A 26,915-nucleotide genomic window follows, 5' to 3' on the forward strand; every position below is an offset into this window, starting at 1 on the left:
AGAAACTAGAATTACTGAATTCAATTATGCATAGTCCACAGATCCCAAAAAAGATGAGCTTGGGCTCTCCTAATTCTTAAGATATTTATCTCAAACTAGGTCCAGAAAAGGTAAAAAGAGAAGTGAATCTAACCTTTCAGACTGTAGCTAGGCTCTTTACATTAGGTATGACGTAGATCAAATGCAAATTAAGATGTTTAGTTTCCAAGATAAGAGGTTTGAGCTCTCAAACCATTGTAACAGAACTTTACTCAGAATCTGGATTAGAAACTCAAGAAGCTAGAAAATCCAGAGGGGAACTGGGGTAATAAATCTCACTGGGCATGGGTAGGATTTACATTCAGGACCTACCTCATTAAAAGTCCCAAAGAATGTTAAAATACTTTTTTCCCCCAAATGGACCATTCCATTTAGCAACTTAAAAAATACACATATAGCCTTAGCTAAACACACTCATCTCATATTTCTACAATTAGAAAAACAACAATATAGACAATTCAAAACACCTTTTCTTGTAGAATAAAATTTACAACAGCCTAACTCTTCCTTTTTAAGTACTTACTGGAAGCCAGGTATAGTGCTAGGCTCTGATGATACAAAGATACAAAAATAAAAAACAGAACAAAACAAACAAAAAACAAGAGATAAGTCCTTGTCCTTGATGCCCTTTCACGGCTTCATGGAAGATAAATATACACAAATTCATAATTTCAATAACATACCAAGCACTAAGGGATCATAGAGAAAGTAGCAACTGTGTCAGAGAATGAGGCAGTGTTAAAGAACACTTCTTTGAAACTGTTTTCATCAGGTCAACAGTGATATGCTAACTGCCAAATCCACTCAACATTTTTCAGACTCAACCCTAGAAGTGCTATGTTACATAGGCAATTGACGTTCACTTCTTTTCCTTGAAATTCTCTAAGCCCGAGCTTCTACTGCACCACACTTCACTTTTTCTGGGTACTCCACCTCTTTCTTTGACCGTTAGTTCATTCAACAGATATTTACCGAGTGTTTACTATGTGCCAAGAATTATCCTACACACTGGGGATATGAGACAGACATGGTTCCTGCCTCCATGGAGCTTAGAGCAATCACTTTTATTAGATTTAGGCCATTTTTCTTTCTGTGCCCATTTTTCTTTCTATACTCTTCACCTAACTCTACATGATGCCAACTGTAATAGCTTATATAGAATAAACACAGGGAAGTTAACATTGATTCATATCCTTCACGGTAATAAGGTTTTGTTTTGTTTCTCCTGGCACCACAGAAAATACACTGCCTTGACAATACATTACAGAAACTCCCAGGCTGACAGAAAGCCTATTTTTCTATATCTCCTTTTTCTTTTAATAAATAATAAATAATAATTTTTATTTTCCCAAATGCTGTTTTTGGAAATGTGGGCTTTGTTGTAGCCTTAACACTTTCTGGTGCATATTTGTTTTCTAGCATATTATCTCACTCACCATAAGTACAGGACTTTCAGTGAGATGATGCCTTGTAACAGATTGCTATATCACTATTTACTAGCTCAATACAGTACATAAGAGAAGAGGGCTAGTAACTTATGGACATCCTATGTCTATTCCCTATCAAACTCAAGCAGATAATGAATTCTTGAACAACAAACAAGTATTCTCACAGAAATGAAATGTCAAAAGACAATTATCACTGGGCAATCTCCCTCTACTTCAGCCACAGTATTTATTTATACACACACACACACACATTTTATTGAGGTATAGTTGATTTATATATTAGTTTCAGGTGTACAACATAGTAATTCAAAATCTTTATCGATTATACTCCATTTAATTATAAAATATTGGCTGTATTCCCTGTGCCATACAATATATCACTGTACCCTTTTTATACATAGTAGCAGCCACAGTATTTTTTAAAATTGAAGTACAGTTGATTTACAATGTTGTGATAGTTTCAGGTGTCCAGCAAAGTGATTCCATTATACATCTATATATATCTATTCTTTTCTGATTCTTTTTCATTATAGATTATTATAAGATATTGAATATAGTTCCCTGTACTACACAGTAGGTCCTTGTTGATTATCTATTTTATATACAGTAGTGTGTATCTGTTAATCCCAAACTCCTAATTTATCCTTCTCCCCACCTTCCCCCTTTGGTAATTGTAAATTTGTTTTCTATGTCTGTGAGTCTATTTCTGTTTTGTAAGTAAGTTCTTTTGTATCATTTTTTTAGATTCCACAAAAAAGTGATATCATATGATCTTTGTCTTTCGCTGTCTGACTTACTACATTTAGTATGATAATCTCCAGGTCCATCCCATGTTGCTACAAATGGCATTACTTCATTCTTTTTTATGGCTGAGTAATACTCAATTGTGTGTATGTATGTGTGTATATATATATTACATCTTCTTTACCCATTCATCTGTTGATGGACATTGCTTCCATGTCTTAGCTACTGTAAATAGTGCTGCTATAAACACTGGGGTGCGTGTATCTTTTTTTTTTTTTTTCCTCGCCGTGTCGTGCAGCATATGGGATCTTAGTTCCCTGACAAGGGATTGAACTCGTGCTCCCTGCAGTGGAAGCATGGAGTCTTAACCACTGGACCACCAGGGAAGTCCCCTTGCATATCTTTTTGAATTAGAGTTTTCATCTTTTCCAGATAAATGCCCAGGAGTGGAGTTGCTGGATCATATGGTAACTCTATTTTTAGTTTTTTTTAAGGAACCTCCATACTGTTCTCCATAGCAAGCAGCCACAGTATTTTTAAAAGCAAAGTAGAAATCCAATTTAGATTTTTTTTCCAGAAACATTCAAAATGATATTCAGTTCACTCTTTTGCCTTTTTGAGTCACATATGAACAGATTTTATTTAAACAAGATCACATACTTAGACAAATGAAAAATTGTCCATAATATAATGTCAACTGAAAAAAGAAAATTATAGAACAGAATATATGCTTTCATTTGTCAAAAAAAGAAAAAGTATATGGTGTGTACAGAAAAAGGCCCAAAATGCTTCACACCAAAACTAACACTACTCTGGAGAATGGGATGGGTAAAGGGGAAGGACAGGGAGATTTCTCCTTTTCACTAAATACAATTCTATATGGTCTGATTTTTTTTAACGCACATGTAACATTTTTATGATGGAAAATTTTAGTTTAAGTTATATACTTGAATTTTACAGAAATAATTTGGCAAAGATTTTAAAACACTGATAATAATCTCCAGTGTTGGACAGGCTGTAGGGAAACAGGCATTCTCCTTCACTGTTATTTTTATTATAAACAGGTACAGACAGCCCTTTTGGAACACAATTTTAGAACATCAAAATTTCCTACAAAAATATTCCTACAAATGTGCAAGGATATCAATTATGATATATATTTATGCTATGGAATACATTAAAAAGAATGATAGAGATCTCTATGTACTAACAATAAGACAGGATCAGTAAAGATGTCAATTCTCCCCAAATTGATCTATAGGTTTAACTCAATTCCTATCAAAATCCCAGCAAGACTTTTTTGTAGATATAGACAAGATTCTTCTAAAATTTACGTGGAAAGGCTAAAGAATAAGAGAACAATTTAGAAAAAGAATAAAGTGAAAGGAATCACTCTACCTGATGATAAGACTTACTACATAGCTACAGTAATCACGGCAATGTGCAGAGGGACAGATACGTAGGTCAGCGGAACAAAGTAAACCCAGAAACAGACCCACACATTTAACTGATTTTTTACAAAGGCGCTCACAGCAACTCACTGGAGTAACAGTCTTCTCAACCAAAAATAATGGAACAATTGGACATCCACAGGCAAAAAGAAAATGAACCTCAACCTAAATCTCATGCCATATATAAAAATAAATTCAAAATGGATCATGGGGCTTCCCTGGTGGCACAGTGGTTAAGAATCCGTTAAACCTCAGACTACACCTCTTTTTAAATTACTTTTTTTCTTTTTTTTTTAAATTACTTTCTTAACCAGGAGTCTAATAAGCACCTGATATTATATACAAAACTTATGTACACACCACTATATTTAAAATAGATAACCAACAAGGACCTCCCGTATAGCACAGGGAACTCTGCTCAATACTCTGTAATAGGGACTTCCCTGGTGGCACAGCGGTTAAGAATCCGCCTACCAATGCAGGGGACACGGGTTCAAGCCCTGGTCCGGGAAGTTCCCACATGCCGTGGAGCAACTAAGCTCGTGTGCCACAACTACTGAGCCTGCGCTCTAGAGCCTGTGAGCCACAACTACTGAGCCCACGCACCACAACTACTGAAGCCCGTGTGCCTAGAGCCTGTGCTCTGCAACGAGAAGCCACTGCAATGAGAAGCCCGTGCACTGCAACAAAGAGTAGCCCCCGCTCGCCACAACTAGAAAAAGCCCGCGTGCAGCAATGAAGACCCAAGGCAGCCAAAAATAAATAGATTAATTTAAAAAAATGGATCATGGATTTAAATGTACAACAATAAGAGAAAACCTTTGTGACCTTAGGTTAAGCAAAGTCTTCTTAGAGACATACTGGAAGCACAGTCCAAAAAGAAAAAACTGATAAATTGGATTTCATCAAAATTAAACATTTATGCTCTTCCAAAGTTACTGTCAGAAGACTGAAAAGACACAGGCTAGAAAAAAATCTTTGTAAATCATATATCTAGGGACTTCCTGGTGGTGTAGTGGTTAAGAATCTGCCTGCCAATGCAGGGGACACGGGTTCGAGCCCTGGTCCAGGAAGACCCCACATGCCACGAAGCAACTAAGCCCATGCGTCACAACTACTGAGCCTGTGCTCTAGAGCTCGTGAGCCACAACTACTGAAGCCCGCGTGCTGCAACTACTGAAGCCCGTGAGCCTAGAGCCTGTGCTCCACCAACAAGAGAAGCCACTGCAATGAGAAGCACGCGCACCGTAATGAAAGAGTAGCCCCTGCTCGCCGCAACTAGAGAAAGCCCACAAGAAGCAACGCAGCCAAAAAAAAAAAGTCATATATCTAATAAAGGACATACCTAGAATATATAAAGAACCCTCAAAACTCATTAATCATAAGAAAACAACGCAATTAAAACCAGGGCAAAGAAATGAACAGACACTTCACCAAAGAAAATATATGGATGGCAAATAATCACATGAAAAGACGTTTAACATCAACAGCCATTAGGGGAATGCAAAGTAAAAACACAATGAGATAGATGAATGGATACAATTTTTAAAAACAGTGCTAATACTAAATACTGTGGAGAAACGATGATTCATAATTGTTGGTGGGAATACAACATGGTACGGGCACTCTGGAAGAGTACAGCAGTTTCTCACAAAACCACACATACATCTACCATCATATTCTTAAGCATTTATTCCAGAGAAATGAAAATTTATATTCACACAAAATCCTGTATACTAATGTTCACAGCAGCTTTATTCATAAGCAAAATACTGGAAAACTGAATGTCTTTCAATGACTGAATGGTTGAACAAACTCTAGTGAGATGGAACACTACTCAACAATTTAAAAAATGAACTACTGACACATAAAATAATTTTGATGGATCTCAAGAGAATTATATTTAGTGAAAAAAACCAATCTCAAAAATATTATATTATTCTTTATATAACATGCTCAAGTTTCAAAACTATAGAGATGGAGAAGAGCAAAGAGGTTGCCAGGGAACAAGGAGAATGGTGGGTGCACGTGGAGGGACATGGATGCAAAGGGGTAGCGTCAGGGAGTTCTTTTGTGATGACAGACCAGTTCTAAACCTTGATGGTGGTGGTGGTGGTGTGATGGCATAAAACTGCATAAAACTATCCACATGCACAAATGAATATAGATTTTTTTAAAGGTGCAAACTGAATAAGGTCTGTAATCTAGTTAATGGTAATGCATCAATATCAATTTCCTGATTTTGATATTGAACCACAGCTATGTAAGATGTCACCATTGGAGGAAGGTGGGTGAAGGGTATACAGGACTCTACACTATTTTTGTAATTTCTTGAGTCTAAAATTATTTCAAAATGGAAGCTTAAAAAAGAGGATCAGGATATATTCATGAGCAAAGAGCAAATTACAGAATAATTATCTATAAAAATGACAATTTTTGTAAAAAAAAAACCCCAAAAGTTAAAAACTATTTATGTGTAATTACTTAACATGTTTTGTGTAAGTACAGAAAAAAGTATAGACGGGGCTTCCCTGGTGGCGCAGTGGTTGAGAGTCTGCCTGCCGATGCAGGGGACACGGGTTCGTGCCCTGGTCCAGGAAGATCCCACATGCCACGGAGTGGCTGGGCCCGTGAGCCATGGCTGCTGAGCCTGCGTGTCTGGAGCCTGTGCTCCGCAACAGGAGAGTCCACTACAGTGAGAGGCCCGCGTACGGCAAAAAAAGAAAAAAAAAAGTATAGACGGATACACACCAAACTGTTACCTCTAGGGAATAAAACTATGGGAGATAGGAGCGGGAGGGCAGGAACAAGCTTTTTTTTTTTTCTCCAGGAGAAGGATGGATTTACCACTTGCAGCAAGTAAGGAGAACAATGGGGATCTTTCCCAAAGCAGTGTCTCCGGAAGAAGCTTTAGTATTTAATTCTATCTATTTCTGTATTGTTTGACCTTTTTCTAAGTATGAATTATTAAAGAGGTCTATCTGACAGGAATGTGAATGATAGGTTAGAAAGAGATAAGTCTAAAGGCTGGGACACTGGCCAGGTGACTATTTATTGTAATAATCTAGGCAAAATATAATGAGGGTTTTAGTGATATGCTTGAAGTTGGGGATTTATTCAAGGGGAAGAATCAAAAATAACTCTGAGGTTGCCAGATGTAGCTACTCAGTGACGCTAGTACCCCATTCAACCCAGATTGGAAACAGTAAAGGAGTGAGTCAAGTAAAGGACAGAGGGAGAAAACTGGAATAGAGAAAGGTTGGAAGAACACTCAGTTTGAAGCATGTTTCAAGTTCCACTGGGACATCCAACAGGAAATGTTCAGCAGGTGGTTGGGATATAATACAGATCTTTCCCCAGAATAGAGCTGAGAGTCATCAGGGAAGAGGTAGTAATTAAAGTTGTAGGAACAGGCAGAAGAACATTCAGTAAAGGAGATTGAAAAGGAATGGTCAAAGCGGTAGGAAGAAAGTAAGAGCTGAAAGTTGTTATGCAGCCAATCATACTACAGTTTCAAGGAAGAAATGGTCAGTAATGTCAAATACTGGGGTGAGATCAAGATAAGGACTTGAAAAGTGCCCACTATACCAGGCAATTATGTAATACTGTTCACTTGGTATGCCGGGCAGAGTAGAACCAGACTAAAGCTAAGTGAGGCATGAATGGCAGGTAAAGAATAGGAGAGAAACGTTACATATTCGTTTAAAAAAAAAAAAGAAATCCTCATCCATGCTACAACATGGATGGTTGAACCTTGGAAACATTATGCAAAGTGAAATACAAGCCAGACACAAAAGGACAAATATTCTATGTACTGTATGATTCCATTCATATGAGGTACCTAGAAGAGGCAAATTCACAGACAGAAAGTAGAACAGAGGTTACCAAGAACTGGGGGAATGGGAGAATGTGGTTACTGTTTAATGGGTACTGAGTTTCTGTCTGGGATGATGAAAAGGTTCTGGAAATGGATAGTGGTGATGGTTGCACAACACTGTGAGTGTACTTAATGCCACTGAATTGTAAACTTAAAAGTGGTTAAAAAAGGTAAATTTTTATGTTGTGTAGATTTTACCATTTTTACGATCAAAAGAGATTTTATTCTCTTCAATGATGTGAGACTTAACTTGTATGTAGGAATATGTATACCTTGGCCCCAATCTAAGGAGAGTCATTGACAGAAAAAAAGAAAACCTTAGTATTTATTAATGGCCAAACTTACAGAGTAGTCTCAAGGACAGACTTAGAAACTAGTATACAGAAATACTTTAAGCATTATATTAACCTACAAACAATACTATTCTTCAAACTGATTGAAACCTTTAGATTTAATAATCACTTTGGGGGTGGGGAGCACATGTACAACAGTAGCAAAACTTTTAAATTAACTAGGAATAGGGACTTCCCTGGTGGCGCAGTGGTTAACAATCTGACTGCCAATGCAGGGGAAAGGGGTTCGATCCCTGGTCCGGGAAGATCCCACATGCCGTGGAGCAACTAAGCCCGTGCGCCACGACTACTGAGCCCACGCACCACAACTACTGAAGCCCACGCGCCTAGAGCCCGTGCTCTGCAATGAGAGAAGCCACTGCAATGAGAAGTCTGCGCACCGCAATGAAGAGTAGCCCCTGCTCGCTGCAACTAGAGAAAGCCCACATGCAGCAACAAAGACCCAACGCAGCCAAAATTAAAATAAATTTATAAATTAATTAATTAATTAACTAGGGAAAAACTCAACAAGAAAAAAGTAGATGCTCAATAGCAACAAAAACTATAAAACATACAGAAATAAACAAAAGATTCCTAGAAATTATACAAAAAACCTAGAAGTCTTTGTTGCGGGAGGTAAAAGAAAATCTGAATAAATGAAGAAACATGAAATAAAAAAAAAAAAAAAAGAAACATGAGCTCCTAGATGAAGAAGCGTATTATTATACAAATATACACTCTCTTCAAATTAATCCACAAATTAAAATGTCAATATTATCTACCTACCTACCTATCTATCTATTTATGGACAAGATAGAATCTAACAAAAATGATCCTAGAGTGTATTTTAGGGTACTTGGGTGAAGACAGTCTAGCAGAGGAATTTAAAATGATAAAAGTCTGAATGATGATCACAGTGATACTATCTGGTGGTAACAGTGCAGACTGGATAAACAAACACATAAAACAAAATAGAAAGCTCCAAAATAGGTTCAAGAATATATATAAGAATTTAGTATATGATAAAGGTGGTATTTTGTACTAATGTAGAAAAGGACAGACTGTTCCATAAATACAACTTGAACACTTTGGCTAATCCTTTGGAAGAGAAAATAAGTTAGATATTTACCTTATACCTTAGATTCTATTTTTTTTTCCTTAGATTCTATTTTTAAAAATCAATAAACATTCAAACGTTTAACATGTTATATGTATTAGAAAAAAATATAGTTGGATATCTTGGGGGTAGGGAAGGTCTCTTAAACAATTATACCAAAGATAGAAATCATAAAGGCAAAGACTGATAAATATAACTACATAAAAATGAAGTTTCTATATGTCAGAAAATACCATAAACCTAAAAGACCTCTGGGCATGATAGAGTAACTGCTATTGGACTAGCCTTCCCACTGTAACCAGAAAACTGGAGAAAACACATGAAACAACTGTTTCCAACCAGGAAGTATAGGACTGTGATTCTTGAGAGAAAGGAAATAAAGGAAGTGAGCCCTATAACTGTCCTTAGCTTTCTGCCGAACCCAAGAAAAGCACAGCTAAGTCTTGCTAAGCCATAGAGCCAGATAGTGGAGTCTGAGGAGGCTAAAACAGCTGTAAACTGCAGGACAGATCTGGAGAGAAGAGAACTCCACAGAAAAATAACCTAAGATCTTCGCAGTTTACCTTACATTTAAATCAAACGTTAAGTATTAATGCCTCTGCCAACGATTTAAGACTTTGTGGCTTTGTTAAGACCAGTAAAAAATGTGGGCTGTGTTTTTCAGACAGGATTTCTTTATCTGTATGACTCTCTCACTGACATGGAATGTTGTGTGCCTTTTAAAACTATTGCAAATAGTTCCAATCCCAAGTTTTGGGTTTCCTTGATTATTAACGTTCCTTCAAATGTAATTTGAACATGAACAGGGGCTCTGAGATTGATTCAGTACCTATGTGGTATCTGGAAGGCCTAAAGGCCTAAACTCCAATATCAGTGTGTAGTCCATCACCACCACCTCAAGTACAAGACTGTGTCCTCCAATGTGTACTGCATACTTCCAGATGCAGTTTCATCTGGAGTATTACTTATCTTCCACTTGTTGCCCAATGATAACCTTAGTGTTAAGCATTCTAGCTATGTACAATATAGCTCATGTGTCATATACATGATAATACAGGATAAGTCAATGAAGGTATATAAAATGCTATGGAAACACGCCACTATGCAGTGTGATATTATGTGTGAAGGATCTGAATGGAAAGAGTCAAAATAATGTTAACTAGAGATGCCATTCTACTAATTTTGGTTAGTAAAATTTTTTGAAATAAAAATTTTAAAGCAGGGAATAGATTCCACATGGACTTTGTTACTGTTAATTATATATATATATAAATATATATATATATATACACACATATATATTTTTTTGCGGTACGTGGGCCTCTCACCACTGCGGCCTCTCCCGCTGTGGAGCACAGGCTCCGGACGCGCAGGCTCAGCAGCCATGGCCCACGGGCCCAGCCGCTCTGCGGCACGCAGGATCCTCCCGGACCAGGGCATGAACCTGTGTCCCCTGCATTGGCAGGCGGACTCCCAACCACTGCGCCACCAGGGAAGGCCCTGTTACTGTTAATTAGAAACAGAGGCAGGTTCGTATCTGGCCAAACCAACACAGTTTTAAACAAAAGTCTTATTTTGTGTATAGTACCTGATGGTAGGAAACATCTCATATGTGCCTTCAACTCCATGATGGGTGTCCTTTTAGTATAAAAAATGTGACATTTCTTATCTCATGACACCACTTACCCTTACAGCCCTATTCAGAGGTTTCTTACACTCTCACCCACTGGTTAAGGATGGGGGGAAGACAGTGTTCCAGGCTGTCCACTGCTACTACCAAATTATTATTTACTTCCCCTTGGGGAAAAGAAAAAAAAATCCCTCCTACTTTGAGGCTTGTTCTCTACTATGCCAGAGGTTGAAAACCAGCTGCCTTGGAGCCAGATTTGGCCTGCAGATAGATGTTTTTATTTGGCTTGCACAGTTAAAAAATTTTTTTTTAAACTATTTGCAAATATGTAAAAATTGGGAAATGTCATACACACAAAAATCCAGATTTTCAGCTTCTCCTGAAAAATTAAGATACCTAGTGACACTGTATACTCATCTCCTTAGGAAAACAATCAGATGTAGTAAAGTACAAGCCTCTTTAGATGGAATATGTACTCTTCCAGTTTACCACAATCCACACCTGGCCCACCTCACTCATTTACATTACTTGCCTGGCCCCTATAGGCCACCTGAGTCTGAGATCTTTGCTCTTCACCTTTACTCACCATCATTAATCTACTCACATTCACCAAGAACTTGCACACCTGGCACAATCTTCTTGGCTCCAAATCCCTCCCCATCATGGTGGGTTACTCTAACATTCACATGTACCACCCATCCAAAATCCTTGCAAATCCTCATGCCAATGGTTCGCACCTCCACTCCAGCCAAACATATCCACGACTATATCCAGAATGTTGTCTTTACTAAAAACTGCTTCACCTCTGAAAGTTTCAATGCCAACATCCTACACTTCCTTATCGCAGCCTTGTATCTGTCTAGTTTTTTCATTCTCTCTCCCTGATCTCAAGGAAACTTGCATCCCCATTAACTCCTGTCTCTATCAAGCCTCTCCTGGCTTTAGTTCAAAAACTAAGGCAATGTGTAGCAGTATACTGAAGAAAGCTATAGGATCACTGTCATTTATCTTTCTTCATCAGCAGTTTTACTTGAAAGATGGAGGTGAGTGTGGGGGAGGGGGAGGATATAAAATAATTTGGTAAGAAATCTGAAACATGTTAAAGTACAAAGAGATTTCGCCTGATACAAAATCAGTATAAATTTAAAAGATAAAACATGAATTGCCAAAGAAATTTCAAGCTTTTGTAGAGCTGCTTTGGGATACTCCCCCCAAACTAGAGGCTATGTCGTCATAATTCTCTGCTATAAAGGGACCTTTGGTGACAAAGTTTGAGAAGCTCAACCATCAACTTTTTTTTTCTTGCTAACACTGTCAATTCCCGATCTTTGCGACACATCCAGAAACAAAATCCCAATCCTGAATCAATTCTACCATCTGCCTTGTTTCCTCATGTGGTTTGATGAGCACTGACAAGTTACCCAACTGTGCCAATTGATGCTGTTATAAAGATGAATGATCTCCAACTTCAGCTGGACCCTCAAAGGCTGCTCAATATTTCTGAAACGTCTCTAAGTCAGCTCCTTTTCAAATTTCCTACAAGAGATAATTCAAACCCTTATCTACATTTCTCTTCAAATTCTCTCTCCCACCACCTCACCCACTCTTAGCAAAAGACCCCATTTGCTACTTTGCAGAGAAAATGAGAGGCCACTGGGCAGAAACTTTCTCAATGTTTATATTCCCATTCTCATAGGGATCCTATCTTATATTCTTATTTTCCTTCTCTTTCACCTATACAAACATCCCCTCTGTCCAACTGCCTTCGTCCCCTCCAAAACACTGATTACAGTCTTCCGTCTTCCCTTCACGGGCAAATTTCAGTCTCTACTTAATTCTCACTCATTTATATCCTCTGTAGTCTGGCTTTTGATTCTACCACTGCACTGAAATAGCTCTTCTAATGACCGTTCTCTTTGGTCTTCCCCGTAGCACTTGACCTGTTGGCCATTTTCCTCTTCTCTTGGTTTCCAGGACATTACTCTCTTCTGGTTTTCCTTCTTTCATTCTGGTCACTCCTCAGTATTCTCCACCTGATCCCTTAAATGTTGATTTGGTATTTGTCGAGTATATTCTCATCCTACATTTCCTCTTAACAGTGGGTCTTAACTTTTTTGAGTCACATACAACTTTCGTAGTATGATAAAGCTATGGTCTGAAAAACATACAACCATATTTCACCTACAGCATCAGGGGGTTCAAGGAATGTACCCTACTCCCTATTTGAGCTCATCTACTTATATTTTTATATGCTGATGATTTGAAAAAAATATCCATATGTACAAATAGTACAGACTTCTCTTCTGAGCTTTGGACCTCTATATAGCTAACTACCTACTGAAAGTCTTCACTTGGATGTCCTACCTTAATACAATATAGCCCAAATTGAACTCTACCACTTTTCTCCAAAACCACTCCTCCTATATTTCCTATTATAGTCAGCCCTCTGTATCCACAGGTTTTGCAACCATGGAAATCAACCAACTGTAGGTCGAAAATATTTGCAAAAAAAAATTCCAGAAAGTTCGAAAGAGCAAAACTTGATTTTTCTGCACACTGGCAACTATTTACATTGTATTTATAACTACTTACACAGCATTTACGTCGTATTGGGTATTGTAGGTAATCTAGAGATGATTTAAAGTATATGGGAGGATGTGTGTAGGTTATATGCAAATACTATGCCATTTTATATAAGTGACTTGAACATCTGCAGATTTTGGTATCCATGAGAGTCATGGAACCAATCCCCTGCAGATATCAAGGGACAACTGTATTAGTCAATGACACCACCAGTTTGCCCAAGTCAGAATTCTGAATGTCATCTGACTTATCCATCCTTCCAAAAAACGGACATTTCTTTATTTTTAATTACAAAAGTATTTCATGCTCAATTAAAAAAATTCAAACACCTAAGTACAAAAAAGTATAAAGTGAAGATTATCCTCCACCTCTCCCTTTAGTAATTTTACTCTATGTCAACAATTGAACAAAATAGTGACTGAGCCCTTTAGATGGGGGATGTGCTCTCCAGTTCATCCATTCCTACTGAGCCTGTTTTACTCATTTATATAAATGTTACCTGTCTGGCCTCCACAGGATCTGAATTTGCAACTCCTTCTGTAAATACTGTTGAGTGATCTAGTTTTCAAGAGTACATATCTTGGATATATTTTGATATCAGCATATGTAAGGTACAGCTTTATTTGTTAGCTAATCTACCATTCTGATGGCTAAACAATATTCCATCATATAGATGTACTGTAATTTAACTAATTTCCTATTGTTGGATATTTAGAATGTTCCTATATCTTTGCAATTACAAACAAGGTTGCAATTACAAACATATGTACATTTGTACGTATGCCTTTGCAAACCTGTGTGGAGTATTCCTTTGAGATGAACTTGCTTAGTCAAAGGGAATACACATTTATAGTCCTCTAAAAAGTTTGTACTGATTTATGTTCTCACCAAGAGCATAAGAGTACTTGGCATCATTTTGAATTCTCCCTCTCCTTTACCCATACCCTCAACTTCCAACCATTTATGAAGGTATCAATCCTACTTCCTCAATATCTCTACCATCTGTCCCCATCTTTCCATTCTTATTGCTACTTAACTTAGTTCAAGCTCTCAGTACTTTTAACTTGGACTGTTGCCAATAGTTTCTTTACTGGTCTCCATATTTCATTTTCCCTCCTATCTATTCTTCAGATAGCTTCCAGAACGATCTTACTAAAATACCTGTTATGGTGGTCTGTCCTTTTAAAGGCATACTAGGCCTTTCATGACTTGGCCCCATCTAACTTTAAAAACTAATCTCTTAACACCAAAACTAGCTCCCACTTTGCACCCTAGCCAAACTCAACTATTTGCACTGCCCTATCCAAGGCACTCTTATCTTTTTAGCATTTGCACTATCTACCTGGAAATTCTTCCCCACCCTTCTCCACTTGACTATTTGTTTGGCACAGCAGGTGCTCACTAAAGAATTAGCTACAATAATCGGCATCCTTCAAAATTTAGCTCAAAAATCACCTCCTCATGAAAGAGTTTCCTGCCTTCCATACCAGTAGAAAACTTGGAAAACATACAAAAGATGAAAATGAAGACAACCGTAACCTTACATCTCAGAAATAATCACTTATCACCAGCATGTCTTTTTTCTATGTATCTTTTCTTAAAAGCATAACTGAGATGACATAAAGTTATGTTCTGCTTTTCTCACTTAACATTCTAAGCACTTTTGTCATTAGCTTGTTTTTTTTTTTAACACCTTTATTGGAGTATAACTGCTTTACAATGGTGTTAGTTTCTGTTTTATAACAAAAAAATATGGAACGCTTCATGAATTTGCGTGTCATCCTTGTGCACAGGCCATGCTAATCTTCACTGTATCGCTCCAATTTTAGTATATGTGCTGCCGAAGTGAGCACTGTCATTAGTTTTTAAAATAAGCTTTCAATCTTTACACAGCAATCCATCATACAGGTGGCACAATAACTAGTCATTCCCTTTACATTAACCGTTCAGGTTATTTCTAATTAATATAAATGACATTATCATGAACAGCTTTGTCTGTACCTCTGATTAGGATAGATTATCCTACCACATGCTAAGCACTTACATGCATTATTTTATTTAATCCTCACGATAGCCCTCTGAGGAGGGTATTATTATTTTCCCCATTTTACAGAAAAGAAAGCAGAGTCTAAGTTACTTGTCCAAAGTCACAGTGCTATGAAGTGGTGGGGCCAATATTCAAATTCAAGTCTACCTGACTATAAAGTCTGTTCACTTAACGATTTTTAGGTCTCAATGCTGTCCAAGAGCTTTCTAAAAATGTCTAACAATGTTACACTGCCAACAGCATATGTGAGAGTACCTGTCTCACTAGCATTTTGAATACTTCCATTAAAAAAGAAATTAAAAAAAAAAAAGAGAAATTGAGCTCATCTTAATAGACAAAAAAATGGTCTGTTTCAATTTGCATTTCTTTGATTACTAGGTACAACTGAATATTCATTTTCTTTTGGTATTTAATTTTTGTCTTCTGTGATTTGTCCATCTGCCCTCTTCTCATTTCAATTAGCATCTTCTGGGTTTTTCTTGTTGCCTTACATAAGCTCCTCATAAATCTGCCCTCTATCTTCAGGCAGCCATTACCAGGCCAAGCATCCTCTCTGTAACAGTCTTGCTTGCTTATTACTTGTTACACTCATTTTTAGACACCTGTGAGCCTGCCAACTTCTATTACCAGAATTTTGGCTGATTAGCTTTAGGTGTTTTCAGGAGACAATAATGGAGAAATAAATGACCTGACAGAGGTCATTTCCACTTTCCAATCAGCAATAAGAAGGGCACAAGGGACAACGCAGATTCTTTTAATGCAACCCAGATGGAACAAAAATGGAAGGCTCATCTCCTACAACTTCTCTTTTTAAAAATTTATTTTATTTATTTATTTTTGGCTGTGTTAGATCTTCGCTGCTGCGCACAGGCTTTTCTCTAGTTGCGGCGAGTGGGGGCTACTCTTCATTGCGGTGTGCGGGCTTCTCATTGCAGTGGCTTCTCTTGTTGCGGAGCATGGGCTCTAGGCGTGTGGGCTTCAGTAGTTGTGGCTCACGGGCTCTAGAGCACAGGCTCAGTAGTTGTGGCGCATGGGCTTAGTTGCTCCGCGGCATGTGGGATCTTCCCGGACCAGGGATCGAACCCGTGTCCCCTGCGTTGGCAGGTGGATTCTCAACCACTGCGCCACCGGGGAAGCCCTCCTACCACTTCTCTTAATGAAATATATAGGTTCTAGTCAAGTACAGTTCCTTGAACTTACCCTGTTCTTTCATTCCTCCATGATATTCTATTCTCTAAACCCAGAATACCCATTTCCTCATCTGTCGTTCTGGTTGTCCCCTCTGTCACCTCCTCTTTCTAATTCTCTGTCCCTTCTATCTGGCAAACTTAACAGCCACACTACTTGGGTTCCTGAATATTGTGGAGAAAAGTCATACAATCAGGTGGATTTTTAGCTGAGACCTCAGTATGCTAGGCAATTCTCTCAAATGCCCTTAGCTCCCTCTTCTGTTTTGCTTCAGGAGTTATCTGGGATTGTCATTTTGCTGCCTAATTCTTTCAACGTTTTTCCATTTAGGATAATGTAAAAGCTCTTAAGTATGACATATGGCATACACCAGGCCCTCTTATGATTTGACACCTGTCTACTTCTCTATATATAACCAGTCATCCATCAACATGTACACTTAACTGCAACCCCAGTAACTTGTTTCTTAAACCCAAGATGCAATTTCAGGTCTCTGTGCCTTCATATATTGCTGTTCTCCCTGCCTAGAACGCTTTCTCCTCATTTTTTGGTTAGCAAACTCCATTGATCCTTTAGAACTCAGCTTAAGAAAACTCTCTTCCAGAAAGCTTCCTCTAATCCCACTCTGACTTAGATATCCTGTTCCTGTTTTCCTTTGGCACTCTGTGAATGCATCTAGCATAATACTTAAGTTCTGTAATTTTTCTTTTCTGTTTTCCCAACTAAACTATAACCAATTTGGAGGCAGAGAACATATCTAATTTGACTTTATATTTGTAACATCTATCAGTGCCAGCACATATTAGGTGCTCAACTGATGTTTACTTAAGTGAGCCATTCAAAACTTAACTGTATTAACTTGTTTATGAAGCCTTCCCTAACCCTTAGGTGAAGGTTTCCTTCCTCTCCTCTAGGGCACTTTGTACATCCTTCTAATATAGCCCTTGCCAAGCTGCATTTTAACTGTTTCTCTTCATTGACCTGAGGACAATGATGTCTTTCCCACTGGTAGATTAAGTAGCTAGCACAGCACCTGAGATACATTATGCAATCATTTCATATATTGAGCAAAAAAACTCCATGCTCTGAGGAAGCACACCATGGTCTATATTTAACACATTTCCCTAAGCTCCATCTAAGGGCCTGGGGCATAGGTGAGTTTTTACATCTCATGGAAAGCAGTGATGGCCCAAAGTAATATCCATTTGATTTTTATTCTCATCTCATTTTTCGGTGCTTTCCAAAGTTTAGAAAATAAATATACGTTGTTTTTTCATCATTAAATGTTATTAGCAAACTTTACAGAACACACTAAAGTACGTGCCTGTTTTAAAAAAAAAATGCAGAGTAAGTCACCTGACTGATTCTGCTATCATGGCTCAAGGCTGCTTTATGCACTTAAATTTTAATAATGCTAACTAATGTTGGATGGATATATTGACGGAAAGAGAAAAAAAGGAGAAATACCCACCATTGTATTTAACACTGTTGGCCAGAATAAGGTTGACATCGTCTAGAAAGCTCTCCCGACTCTGATACTTGTGCTTGGAGATATTCTGTGATTAAAAGAATCAGGAACTCAGATACACAAAGTTACTTGATTCCCAAAAGACATTTTAGACCGAATCACTCACCTTACGTATGGTCTCTAAATCCATTGGACTGACAATCACTTTGTAATAATCTGGAACAAACTTCTTATTAACTGGGTGATGAAATGGCCAAGACTAGCAAAAAGAAAGCATGAGAAATTAAATGGAAACCATTCTTTATACCAGAGATTCCCAAACTTCACTGGGTCACAAATATTCTTAAGACTCCGACAAAAGCTATGGACCCTTTTCCCAGAAAGACACATAATCATACAAAACTCTGCATATAATTTAAGGGGATTCCTTTGTGGGTTCATGTGCCCTGGTAGGGTAAGGACCCCTGCTCTATATTCACAATTAAAATCTCTCATTCCCTTGTCCCATGCAGAAGGTTTATAGCAGGGGTCCCCAACCCTTGGGCCTGGACCGGTACCGGCCCGTGGCCTGTTAGGAACCGGGCCGCACAGCAAGAGGTGAGTGGTGGGCAGGCGAGTGAGCGAGTGAAGCTTCATCTGTATTTACAGCCGTTCCCCATCGCTCCCATCACCGCCTGAGCTCGACTCCTGTCAGATCAGCAGTGGCATTAGATTCTCACAGGAGTGTGAACCCTACTGGGAACTGGTGCATGTGAGGAATCTAGGTTGCTGCTCCTTATGAGAATCTAATGCCTGATGATGTGAGGTGGAGCTGAGGTGATAATGCTAGCGCTGGGGAGTGGCTGCAAATACAGATTAGCAGATGATAATTAATGATAATTAGCAGAGAGGTTTGACTGCACAAGAGACCATAATAAATCAATTGCTTGCAGACGCATATCAAAACCCTATCAGTGAGTGGCAAGTGAAAACAAGCTCAGGCCTCCCACTAATTCTGCATCATGGTGAGTTGTGTAATTATTTCATTATACATTACAATGTAATAATAATAGAAATAAAGTGCACAATAAATGTAATGTGCTTGAATCATCCTGAAACCATCCCCCACCCACCATCCGTGGAAAAATTGTCTTCCACGGAACCGGTCCCTGGTGCCAAAAAGATTGGGGACCGCTGGTTTATAGCGTTACTGCATACACAACATATGCCTACAACACAAAAGGAAACTCAGTTCAGAATTTCCTAGGGAGGATCATTACAAAATGATACAAAGAATCAACATGGTACCCCTGCCATAAAGTTGCAAGACAAAAAATGAAACAAAAAACAACAAACGCGGGACTTCCGTGGTGGCACAGTGGTTAAGAATCTGCCTGCCAATGCAGGGGACATGGGTTCGAGCCCTGGTCTGGGAAGATCCCACATGCCTCGGAGCAACTAAGCCCGTGAGCCACAAGTACCGAGCCTGCACTCTAGGGCCTGCGTGCCACAACTACTGAGCCCGTGTGCCGCAACTACTGAAGCCCGCACGCCTAGAGCCTGTGCTCCACAAGAGAAGCCACTGCAATGAGAAGCCTGCACACTGCAACAAAGAGTAGCCCCCGCTCACCGCAACTAGAGAAAGCCCGCGCGCAGCAGCAAAGACCCAACGCAACCAAAAATAAATAAATAAAAAAAAGAAAAGAAAAAAAAAAAAAGACAACGAATGCTGGGTAATTATCAAACTCTCATTTGTTAAGAAGCACCTCTAAATCCAAAACCTCCCATTAGCTGGCATCCTAACTTCTCTCCAGGGCTATTCAGGAGCATTAAAATACTGAATGTCAACAACAGGTATAAAGAACCTCTCTATATCACAGATTCCCGGCCTCTTTGATTTCAATGATAATGCACTCATAGAGCAAAATGGTTTCTTTTTAAAATTATATACCAGTTTGAATTGACAAACACCACACTCCAGACTCCCCAACATACACATGCACACATCCTTTCACCCTTTCCTCTCCCCTGTACTATCCTCACAATATTTAACACACAGACCACTTACATCTGGAACTGCCATCATTTTCTGGGTGACAATGTTGTCCAGAATAAAAGAAAATGCCACTTGGTCATCATCATCCAGCAAGGGGTTGATAGCTTTCTCTAAACGAGCCAATTTGTCTTCTTTCTAACATGAAACAAAGCAAAGGAAAGGCAGAGGTTTCCCTGAGGTATAATCACCATAGAGTATTAAGGATAATTTAAGGTTCAGCTGTCTATTGCCCTTGTCCCAAAAAGTCTAACTTTGAACTGTGGCCTATTCAGTTCCAGACAAAAAGTCCAGAGAAGAGAAATAATATTCCAATAAAAGGATCAAAAGAGATGTACTGACCAATTCCTTTAGGTATTCTATCTTCTACTCTTGTAGATCATCAAAAATATACATCCCTGGGCATCAATAGCTTAGCTCCCACAACAAAAACATCTTCACCAAATTAAGTTTTAATATCAGACTGCTTTTGCCGTAAAACTATTGCTGAAAACACTGAACACATTATTGTTGAGTAAGGGAATCTAACCCAACAAATTCATTTTAGACTGTACTAGGAAAAAGTTTGTGTGTCAACTGCTCCATATCCTCATCCACTAAAACTCAGTCTTTTGTTTTTTTAAGTCTTTAAATTTTAGTCTTTCTAACGGAGGTATGCAGTGCTAACTAATCATGGTTTAAATTTGTATCTCCCCAATGGTCAATCAAGTTGAGAATCTTTTCATGTTTACCGGCCATTTGGTTATCCTCTTTTATGAAATTTCTACTACAATATTAACATCATCATACTTATATTTTTTAAGCCTATTAAGGTACCATTTTTTTTGTTGTTAAGAAGATGAAATACAGATAGATTATCTTTTAAAAATTAAAATTTCTCCCTGCCAAAACAGTCTCTTAGCTTCAGCTGACTTCCTGGGAAGTCAATTTCCTAAGAGTTATATGGATTTTATATTTTAATTGTAGCCCTACTATTTAATAGCCATGATGCCCAAGACAAATTAGTTTCTTCTGTGGACCTCAGTCTTTCCATCTACAAAAGGGAGGGATTAGACTACATGATTTCTAAGGTCCCCTCCAGACTCTAACGTACAAAAGACCTGCTACTCCCTCATTTCTCTACTCTTCCTTCTGTTACATTCCCTACTTCCTCAATACTGGTACCTGCCAGCTTCATTCTACTGCTTTTCTCTCATTTTAAATGTCTTACCTCTTTAAGTTTTTCATCACAGAGATCCAGCATGGATTGAGAGATCTGGGTCAATGAGTGCTTCGGCCCTAGATTACAGAGGAACAATAAAAGAGATGGGACCACTAAAAATGGGAGGCAAGGGCTTCCCTGGTGGCACAGTGGTTGAGAGTCTGCCTGCCGATGCAGGGGACACGGGTTTGTGCCCCAGTCCAGGGAGATCCCACATGCCGCGGAGTGGCTAAGCCCGTGAGCCATGGCCGCTGAGCCTGCGCATCCGCAACGGGAGAGGCCACAACAGTGAGAGGCCCGCGTATCACAAAAAAAAAAAAAAAAGGGGGGGGGAGGGGGAGGCAAGAGCTACCAACACCTCTCCAGACTTTTAACTCATTTACTTAATCACCTAATATGTGCCAGGCACCAGCCTAGCTGCTGGGTTAGACAGATGTATCAGTCTTATCTCCATTTTTCAGTGCCTAACACATAGCAGATGCACAATATGGATGAATAAACTAATTTTAACTCTCTCCCTTATTTGTGTATATCCATACATAGCGGTACTACTGTCGATACTGCTGCCTTTAATACCTTGAAAATAAAACTATGGATGGGGAATGACAATTTGTTTAAGGATGGCTAAGGAGACGAATGAATGATTTATAATCTTTCCAGACTCAACATACAAAATTTGTGACTGCAATTTTTGTTTGCAGCACTCATGGTTTGCGATGCCCACCCAACATACGGCTAATCCAAAGCCTTTGTCAGAAAAGAATCTCCACCCCACCTCAGACTATTACTTTAGTTTCCCTGAAATCCATAACAAGAGCTTCACAGAATCCTCCAACTATCTCCTACATTCCCTGCTTATGGCTACCCTAATTTAAGCTCATCATAGGGATAGTGAAAACATTTTCATGTAAAAAAACAGTAATTCTGGCTACTTCCTTTCAGTATACTTTCTTATCTTCCTCTGTCAATTCTTTCGTGTAAGTGCTCCCCAGAGCCTAAAACTCAGCTCTTTTCTCAACTACTTATTAATTAATTAACAGGGATTTGTTTATTCATTCAACAACTGTTTAATGACTGTCTGTGATGTGTTCAGTGTTGAGAATAAAGGGAAAATAAGACACAGTCCCTACCTTAGAGAGCTCTTGGTTTAGTCAAAGAAAATGATATGAAAATAAAACATTGCACGACAGGGTGTAAGTGCTTGAAGTATCTACAGGTGAAATGATATGACATCTGGAAATACAGGCTAAACGATGAACAAGACTGGCCATATATGCTGGTGATTGTGGAACTGGGTGAATAGGTGCACTGAAGTTTATTTACTTTCTCTCTACTTTTGTATATGCCTAACAATTTCCATAATAAAGTTTTTAAAAAGTGAGTGTAAGTGCAAATAGAGGAATACACTGATTACTATGAACTGTGGAGGGGTTGCAACGTGTTTTAAGTTGTTTTACAACAATTAAATCTGAGTACCAGGGAGGAGTAGGGAAGGCTTGTTGTGAATGACAATCGAGCAGTGTTATTAAACAAGAGAAGTCTATCAGATAGACAGTAGGGTTGAAAAACATTCCAGAGGGAGGAAAAAGTATGCAAAAACATGTTAAGTAAGCAAATTCATGGAAACATGAAACAATACATTTCACAACAGGAATCACAAGTAGTTTGGTACAACTGGAATACAGGTAGGTATGTGTGGAGGAGAAATAGGAAATGGAACTTGGAAAGGCAAGAAGGGACATATTACAATGGTCTCATAGGAGATACAAAGGCACTGGAGATTTTAAGCTAGAGAGTAATTTTTCAAATTTGTGTATCCAGAAAAAAATACCCTGTCAACAGTGTGAAGAATTAATAAGGCAAGCAGCAGAGAGAAAGTCTGGAAGCTATTGCAAGAGGTCAAACAAGAGACGACAAGGGCTTCAACTAAGATAGTAGCAATGGAGACCAAAAGGAAGGGGATGTATTCCAGCAAAATTTAGAAGGTACAATTTATGCAACTTAGTGATCTATGAGTATAGGGCAGGGAGAGTGGAATAACAATGGCCAACATTTCTAGGTTGTACAACTAGATGGACAGCAATACTAGCAATGGTGGCACTACTACTATTATCACTATTATCAGCATTTGGGTATGAGGAAGAAGGAAGATTGAGTTAGAGGGGGATGTGGAGAAAGTCATAACTTAAATTTCCAAATTTTTACGAACACTGCCACCTAAATGACCCACAAGTACCTCAAGCTCTGTATTTCCAAAGTCAACTCTTACCTTCCCATTCCCCTTCCAAGCTGATTTTTGTTTATGCATTTATCCTCGTCACCTTGAATGACAGTTGGGACTAATAAATTTATTATTCCTTTGTATGTGTCTGGTACTCTGCTACGCCCTCGGAATACAAAGATGAATAGTCTCTCTAGGAGGTCACAAAGTGATGGGAAAATCAGTATATGAACAATTATATATAACACATAAGAGCTATAAAACTTGATTTAATTGTATTAGGGGGGCACAGAGGATTGAAAAAATGGGTACTTTGGGCAATCTGAATAAGTCTTTATGAAGAGATGATATGAGTTGGCCTGGAAATATGAATGGAAATGGAATAAAGGGCACTCTGCAGACAAAGGGCAAAGACTGTACAAAGACATGAAGACATGGTATAGGATATTTAGTTAAATACAACACTGAGCATAGCCAGAGTCTCTATCTATAGTAGGTCTGGGAGCCAGTCTCTATAGATGAGACTAGATAAATGGGTCAGGCCTGCTTGTGAAACGTATTAAAATCTAGGTACTACTATTGTCCCATGTGTACAGGTAAGAAAACTGAAGAGGCTATGAGAGGTTAAATAAGTTGTCTAGGGGCTTCTCTGGTGGCGCAGTTGTTGACAGTCCGCCTGCCAATGCAGGGGACACGGGTTCGTGCCCCTGTCCGGGAGGACCCCGCGTGCCGCGGAGCAGCTGGGCCCGTGAGCCATGGCTGCTGAGCCTGCGCGTCCGGAGCCTGTGCTCCGCAACGGGAGGGGCCGCGGCAGTGAGAGGCCTGTGTACCGCGCAAAAAAAAAAAAAAAAAAAAAAGTTGTCTAAGGTAACTCAATTAGTAAGTGGCAGAGCCATAGTTCATACTCTACCTGTAACCTTAATCCCTACACTAAGGATACAACTGGAAACCAGAAAACTTTATCCTCTACATGCAGAAGCTATACTGTTTCTTGAACTCTTTAAGACTCAGAAAACAGATTTCTTCCTCCTTGCCTTTCCAGCTTTTGAGCAAAATAGACATATAACAGCCCCTATAACAGATTTGTAGACCAAATCAAAGACAAATATAGTCAACAAGCATATACTCTGCGGGGGTTCCATCCACACTGAATGCCTCTCCCTTCTATTTACTTATAGGCTCACTCCTATCTCTCACTGCTTCTCATGCAATTGTTTCAACAGATTCTCTAAATTCTCTAGAGGATACATAAAAAAGTGGGAATACAAAGAAGCAATACTTATTAAATGATTAAAATGTACATTACCTGATTTTCATAACCCCAAAATGTACTACTACATTGTAGGTCCTTTCAGTCAGTCCAATCTAGTCTAAATTTAGGACTAGTAAGGGATAAATAAGGATCTGAAAGGTGACCTTTGCAGTCAAAGAACAGGTGATTCTTACCATTGTAGGTTGCACTATTTTTCACAATTAGCTCCAAATGCTCTCTGAACTCTTCCCGAGATGGGTAGAGGCGTTTACGCACATTTTCACGGAGCGTTTGTAAGTCCATTGGTCGGGTGATAATTTTGTAGTAGTCCTTTACAACCTTTGCATTGACTGGAGTGTGGAAAGGGTACGTCTGTGCAAACAAGAGCCAGCACCATCCATGAGCAAAGAACAACTGCCAGACCAATTCTTCAAGACTCTCTCACATCTTACCTCTACCTGGCCGTCAACTCTCAAAGGAATCTCTAGATGGAGCAGGTCTGTTTCCTCTACTAAACTGTTAAAAAATAAATGAAAAACTATATCCCAAAGAATCAGGAGTTCCAGGTTCCTAGGACTATACTCTACTGCCATCTATCTGAAATCACACAGAACAGCCTTGCCATCCATACTGTAGATCTGAATGAAATGAACTCACATTTGGAAGATCTCTCATGTCATTGATGATAGACTCCAAAATGGATGACAATGTCACCATGGGGTCTGTCCGGCGCCTGTGAATGGACTTATGAGGTCTCTAAGGAAAAACAAGAAATCAGAATGCTTCTTTAGATTAAAAAAAAAAATAAACGCCAATACATATATATTTTGGAAACCCTGTAATGCACAGTACACGTAATTCTCAGGGCAAGGCCAAAGGGAGAATCTAAGGCTATATCAGGGCCATGGCTTAGAGGGCTGGGGGAATTAATGAGAACCCTATGTGGTCAGAAAGCAGCAATGCCAATACTCACATTTAAATAGTCACAGTGAACAGTGGTTCCAACTCGCCGTTTCTTCTTGGGAGGAAGTTGCTGCTTAGGGAACTTGAGAACCAGAGATTTTCTGCGAACCTCATCTGCACTGCAATCAATAACACTTTCATAGTGTGCAGTCCCTATTTCTAGTCCCCAGAAAAAAAGCAACTACAATGAAAAAGTCCAAAGTACCTGAGCATGAGCCTGGGGAGGAAAAAGCCAAACCAAAGGCCAGACATCCACATTCTAAGGCTCAGATCAGGCAAGGCCTCATAGGATCTCCAAATTAATAAAAAACTAGGCAAGCCACAACTTCACCTCAGTTTCCTATTTGGAAGATAAGGGAACTAGGCTAAAGGAATTTCAAGAATCCTCCCAGCTCCAACATTCTATCTTTCGGTTAAAGGGCTAGGAAATTTAACTTACTCAGAATAGAAACAAGGAAGAAATTAAAGCAGGTTTGAAAAGAAAAACTAATTTGAGTCTCCCTCAATCATTAAAAGCCCATCCACCTTCTTCCTTTCCATCATATGGGATCAAGATACTACATTTTCCTTTTCTAATGTGCTTCAAAACATGACTACTATAGATATTGATAAATTAAATTAACGAGGATGGAAAACAACCCTCAAATCTAAACAGAAACAGAAACAAATGAATATAACTGCATATCAAATTAATTAAAAATTATATACTCAAAAAAGAATTCAAATATATTTCGAATAGAATACCCTGACTGTACAACTTCAGTGGCATATAATCCAAGGACAACTAATTACAGAAAACACCTTGAACCTACTGTACAGATTTGCTATTGGTAGTAGTATTGGTATTGTAATTCTCAAACTATTTTGTAAATATCATAGGACAGAGCAAGATGTTGGGAACCAAAGAAAGGATACAAATATGAAACGGAGGAAGATGAGGAAGAAGCCGTAGATACAATTTGAATTGGAGGTATTGATATGAAGTTGTGATTTACAATATATGTATATTTCCTAGTTCTGTCTACTAAGAGCCTAGAAGCAATGACATCTCAGTGGCAATGAGCATACCTAACACCTAGATATTGTTTTCTAAATACCATTCTGCAATAAAAGGAACCAGGAATCCCTGAGAAATGGTTGATTCTGGGTCTGGGACAGGGAAATTTCAAGGATAGCCTGGAACATCTCGAGCCAAAAAGCAAAGAAGTTTTCAAAATTTATAGGGTCATTTCCAAAGGACACAGGTCAGGCCTGAAGGGATCAAATTTGGGACAATCTGGCCATCAAAATTAATAATGATGTTAATAGATTTTAATATATTA

The 26,915-nt window shown here is 38.7% G+C and overlaps 1 protein-coding gene and 1 non-coding gene across 23 annotated transcripts in view; both read right to left on the reverse strand.

Moving 5' to 3' along the window:
* Nucleotides 1-26,915, reverse strand: part of TAF1 (TATA-box binding protein associated factor 1) — a 100,656-nt gene that overhangs the window by 25,580 nt on the left and 48,161 nt on the right. For 20 of the 22 annotated variants that reach the window (XR_016391351.1, XM_089904399.1, XM_089904389.1 and 17 more), the window contains 7 exons: nt 25,604-25,712; nt 25,288-25,386; nt 24,825-25,002; nt 21,167-21,234; nt 19,972-20,094; nt 18,091-18,183; nt 17,928-18,012 (listed from right to left, as the gene is read on the reverse strand). Coding sequence is in view for 20 of the 22 variants with exons in the window: in XM_089904399.1 (XP_089760525.1) it covers nt 17,928-18,012; nt 18,091-18,183; nt 19,972-20,094; nt 21,167-21,234; nt 24,825-25,002; nt 25,288-25,386; nt 25,604-25,712 (755 nt within the window). In the remaining 2 variants the exon portion in view is untranslated. Of the gene's footprint in view, nt 1-12,064; nt 12,175-17,927; nt 18,013-18,090; nt 18,184-19,971; nt 20,095-21,166; nt 21,235-23,426; nt 23,572-24,824; nt 25,003-25,287; nt 25,387-25,603; nt 25,713-26,915 lie in introns of those variants that run through there. The other 2 variants (XR_002642915.2, XM_089904400.1) reach the window with 2 other exon arrangements.
* LOC115801915 (U6 spliceosomal RNA) lies at nt 14,968-15,074 on the reverse strand. The gene has a single exon (XR_004022268.1). It is a non-coding gene; the product is annotated as a U6 spliceosomal RNA (small nuclear RNA).

This window comes from Delphinapterus leucas, chromosome X (genome assembly GCF_059928025.1).
Source record: "Delphinapterus leucas isolate spDelLeu-1000000601 "Yukka" chromosome X, BTC_Dleu_Yukka2, whole genome shotgun sequence".
In the NCBI taxonomy this organism is placed as follows: Eukaryota; Metazoa; Chordata; class Mammalia; order Artiodactyla; family Monodontidae; genus Delphinapterus; species Delphinapterus leucas.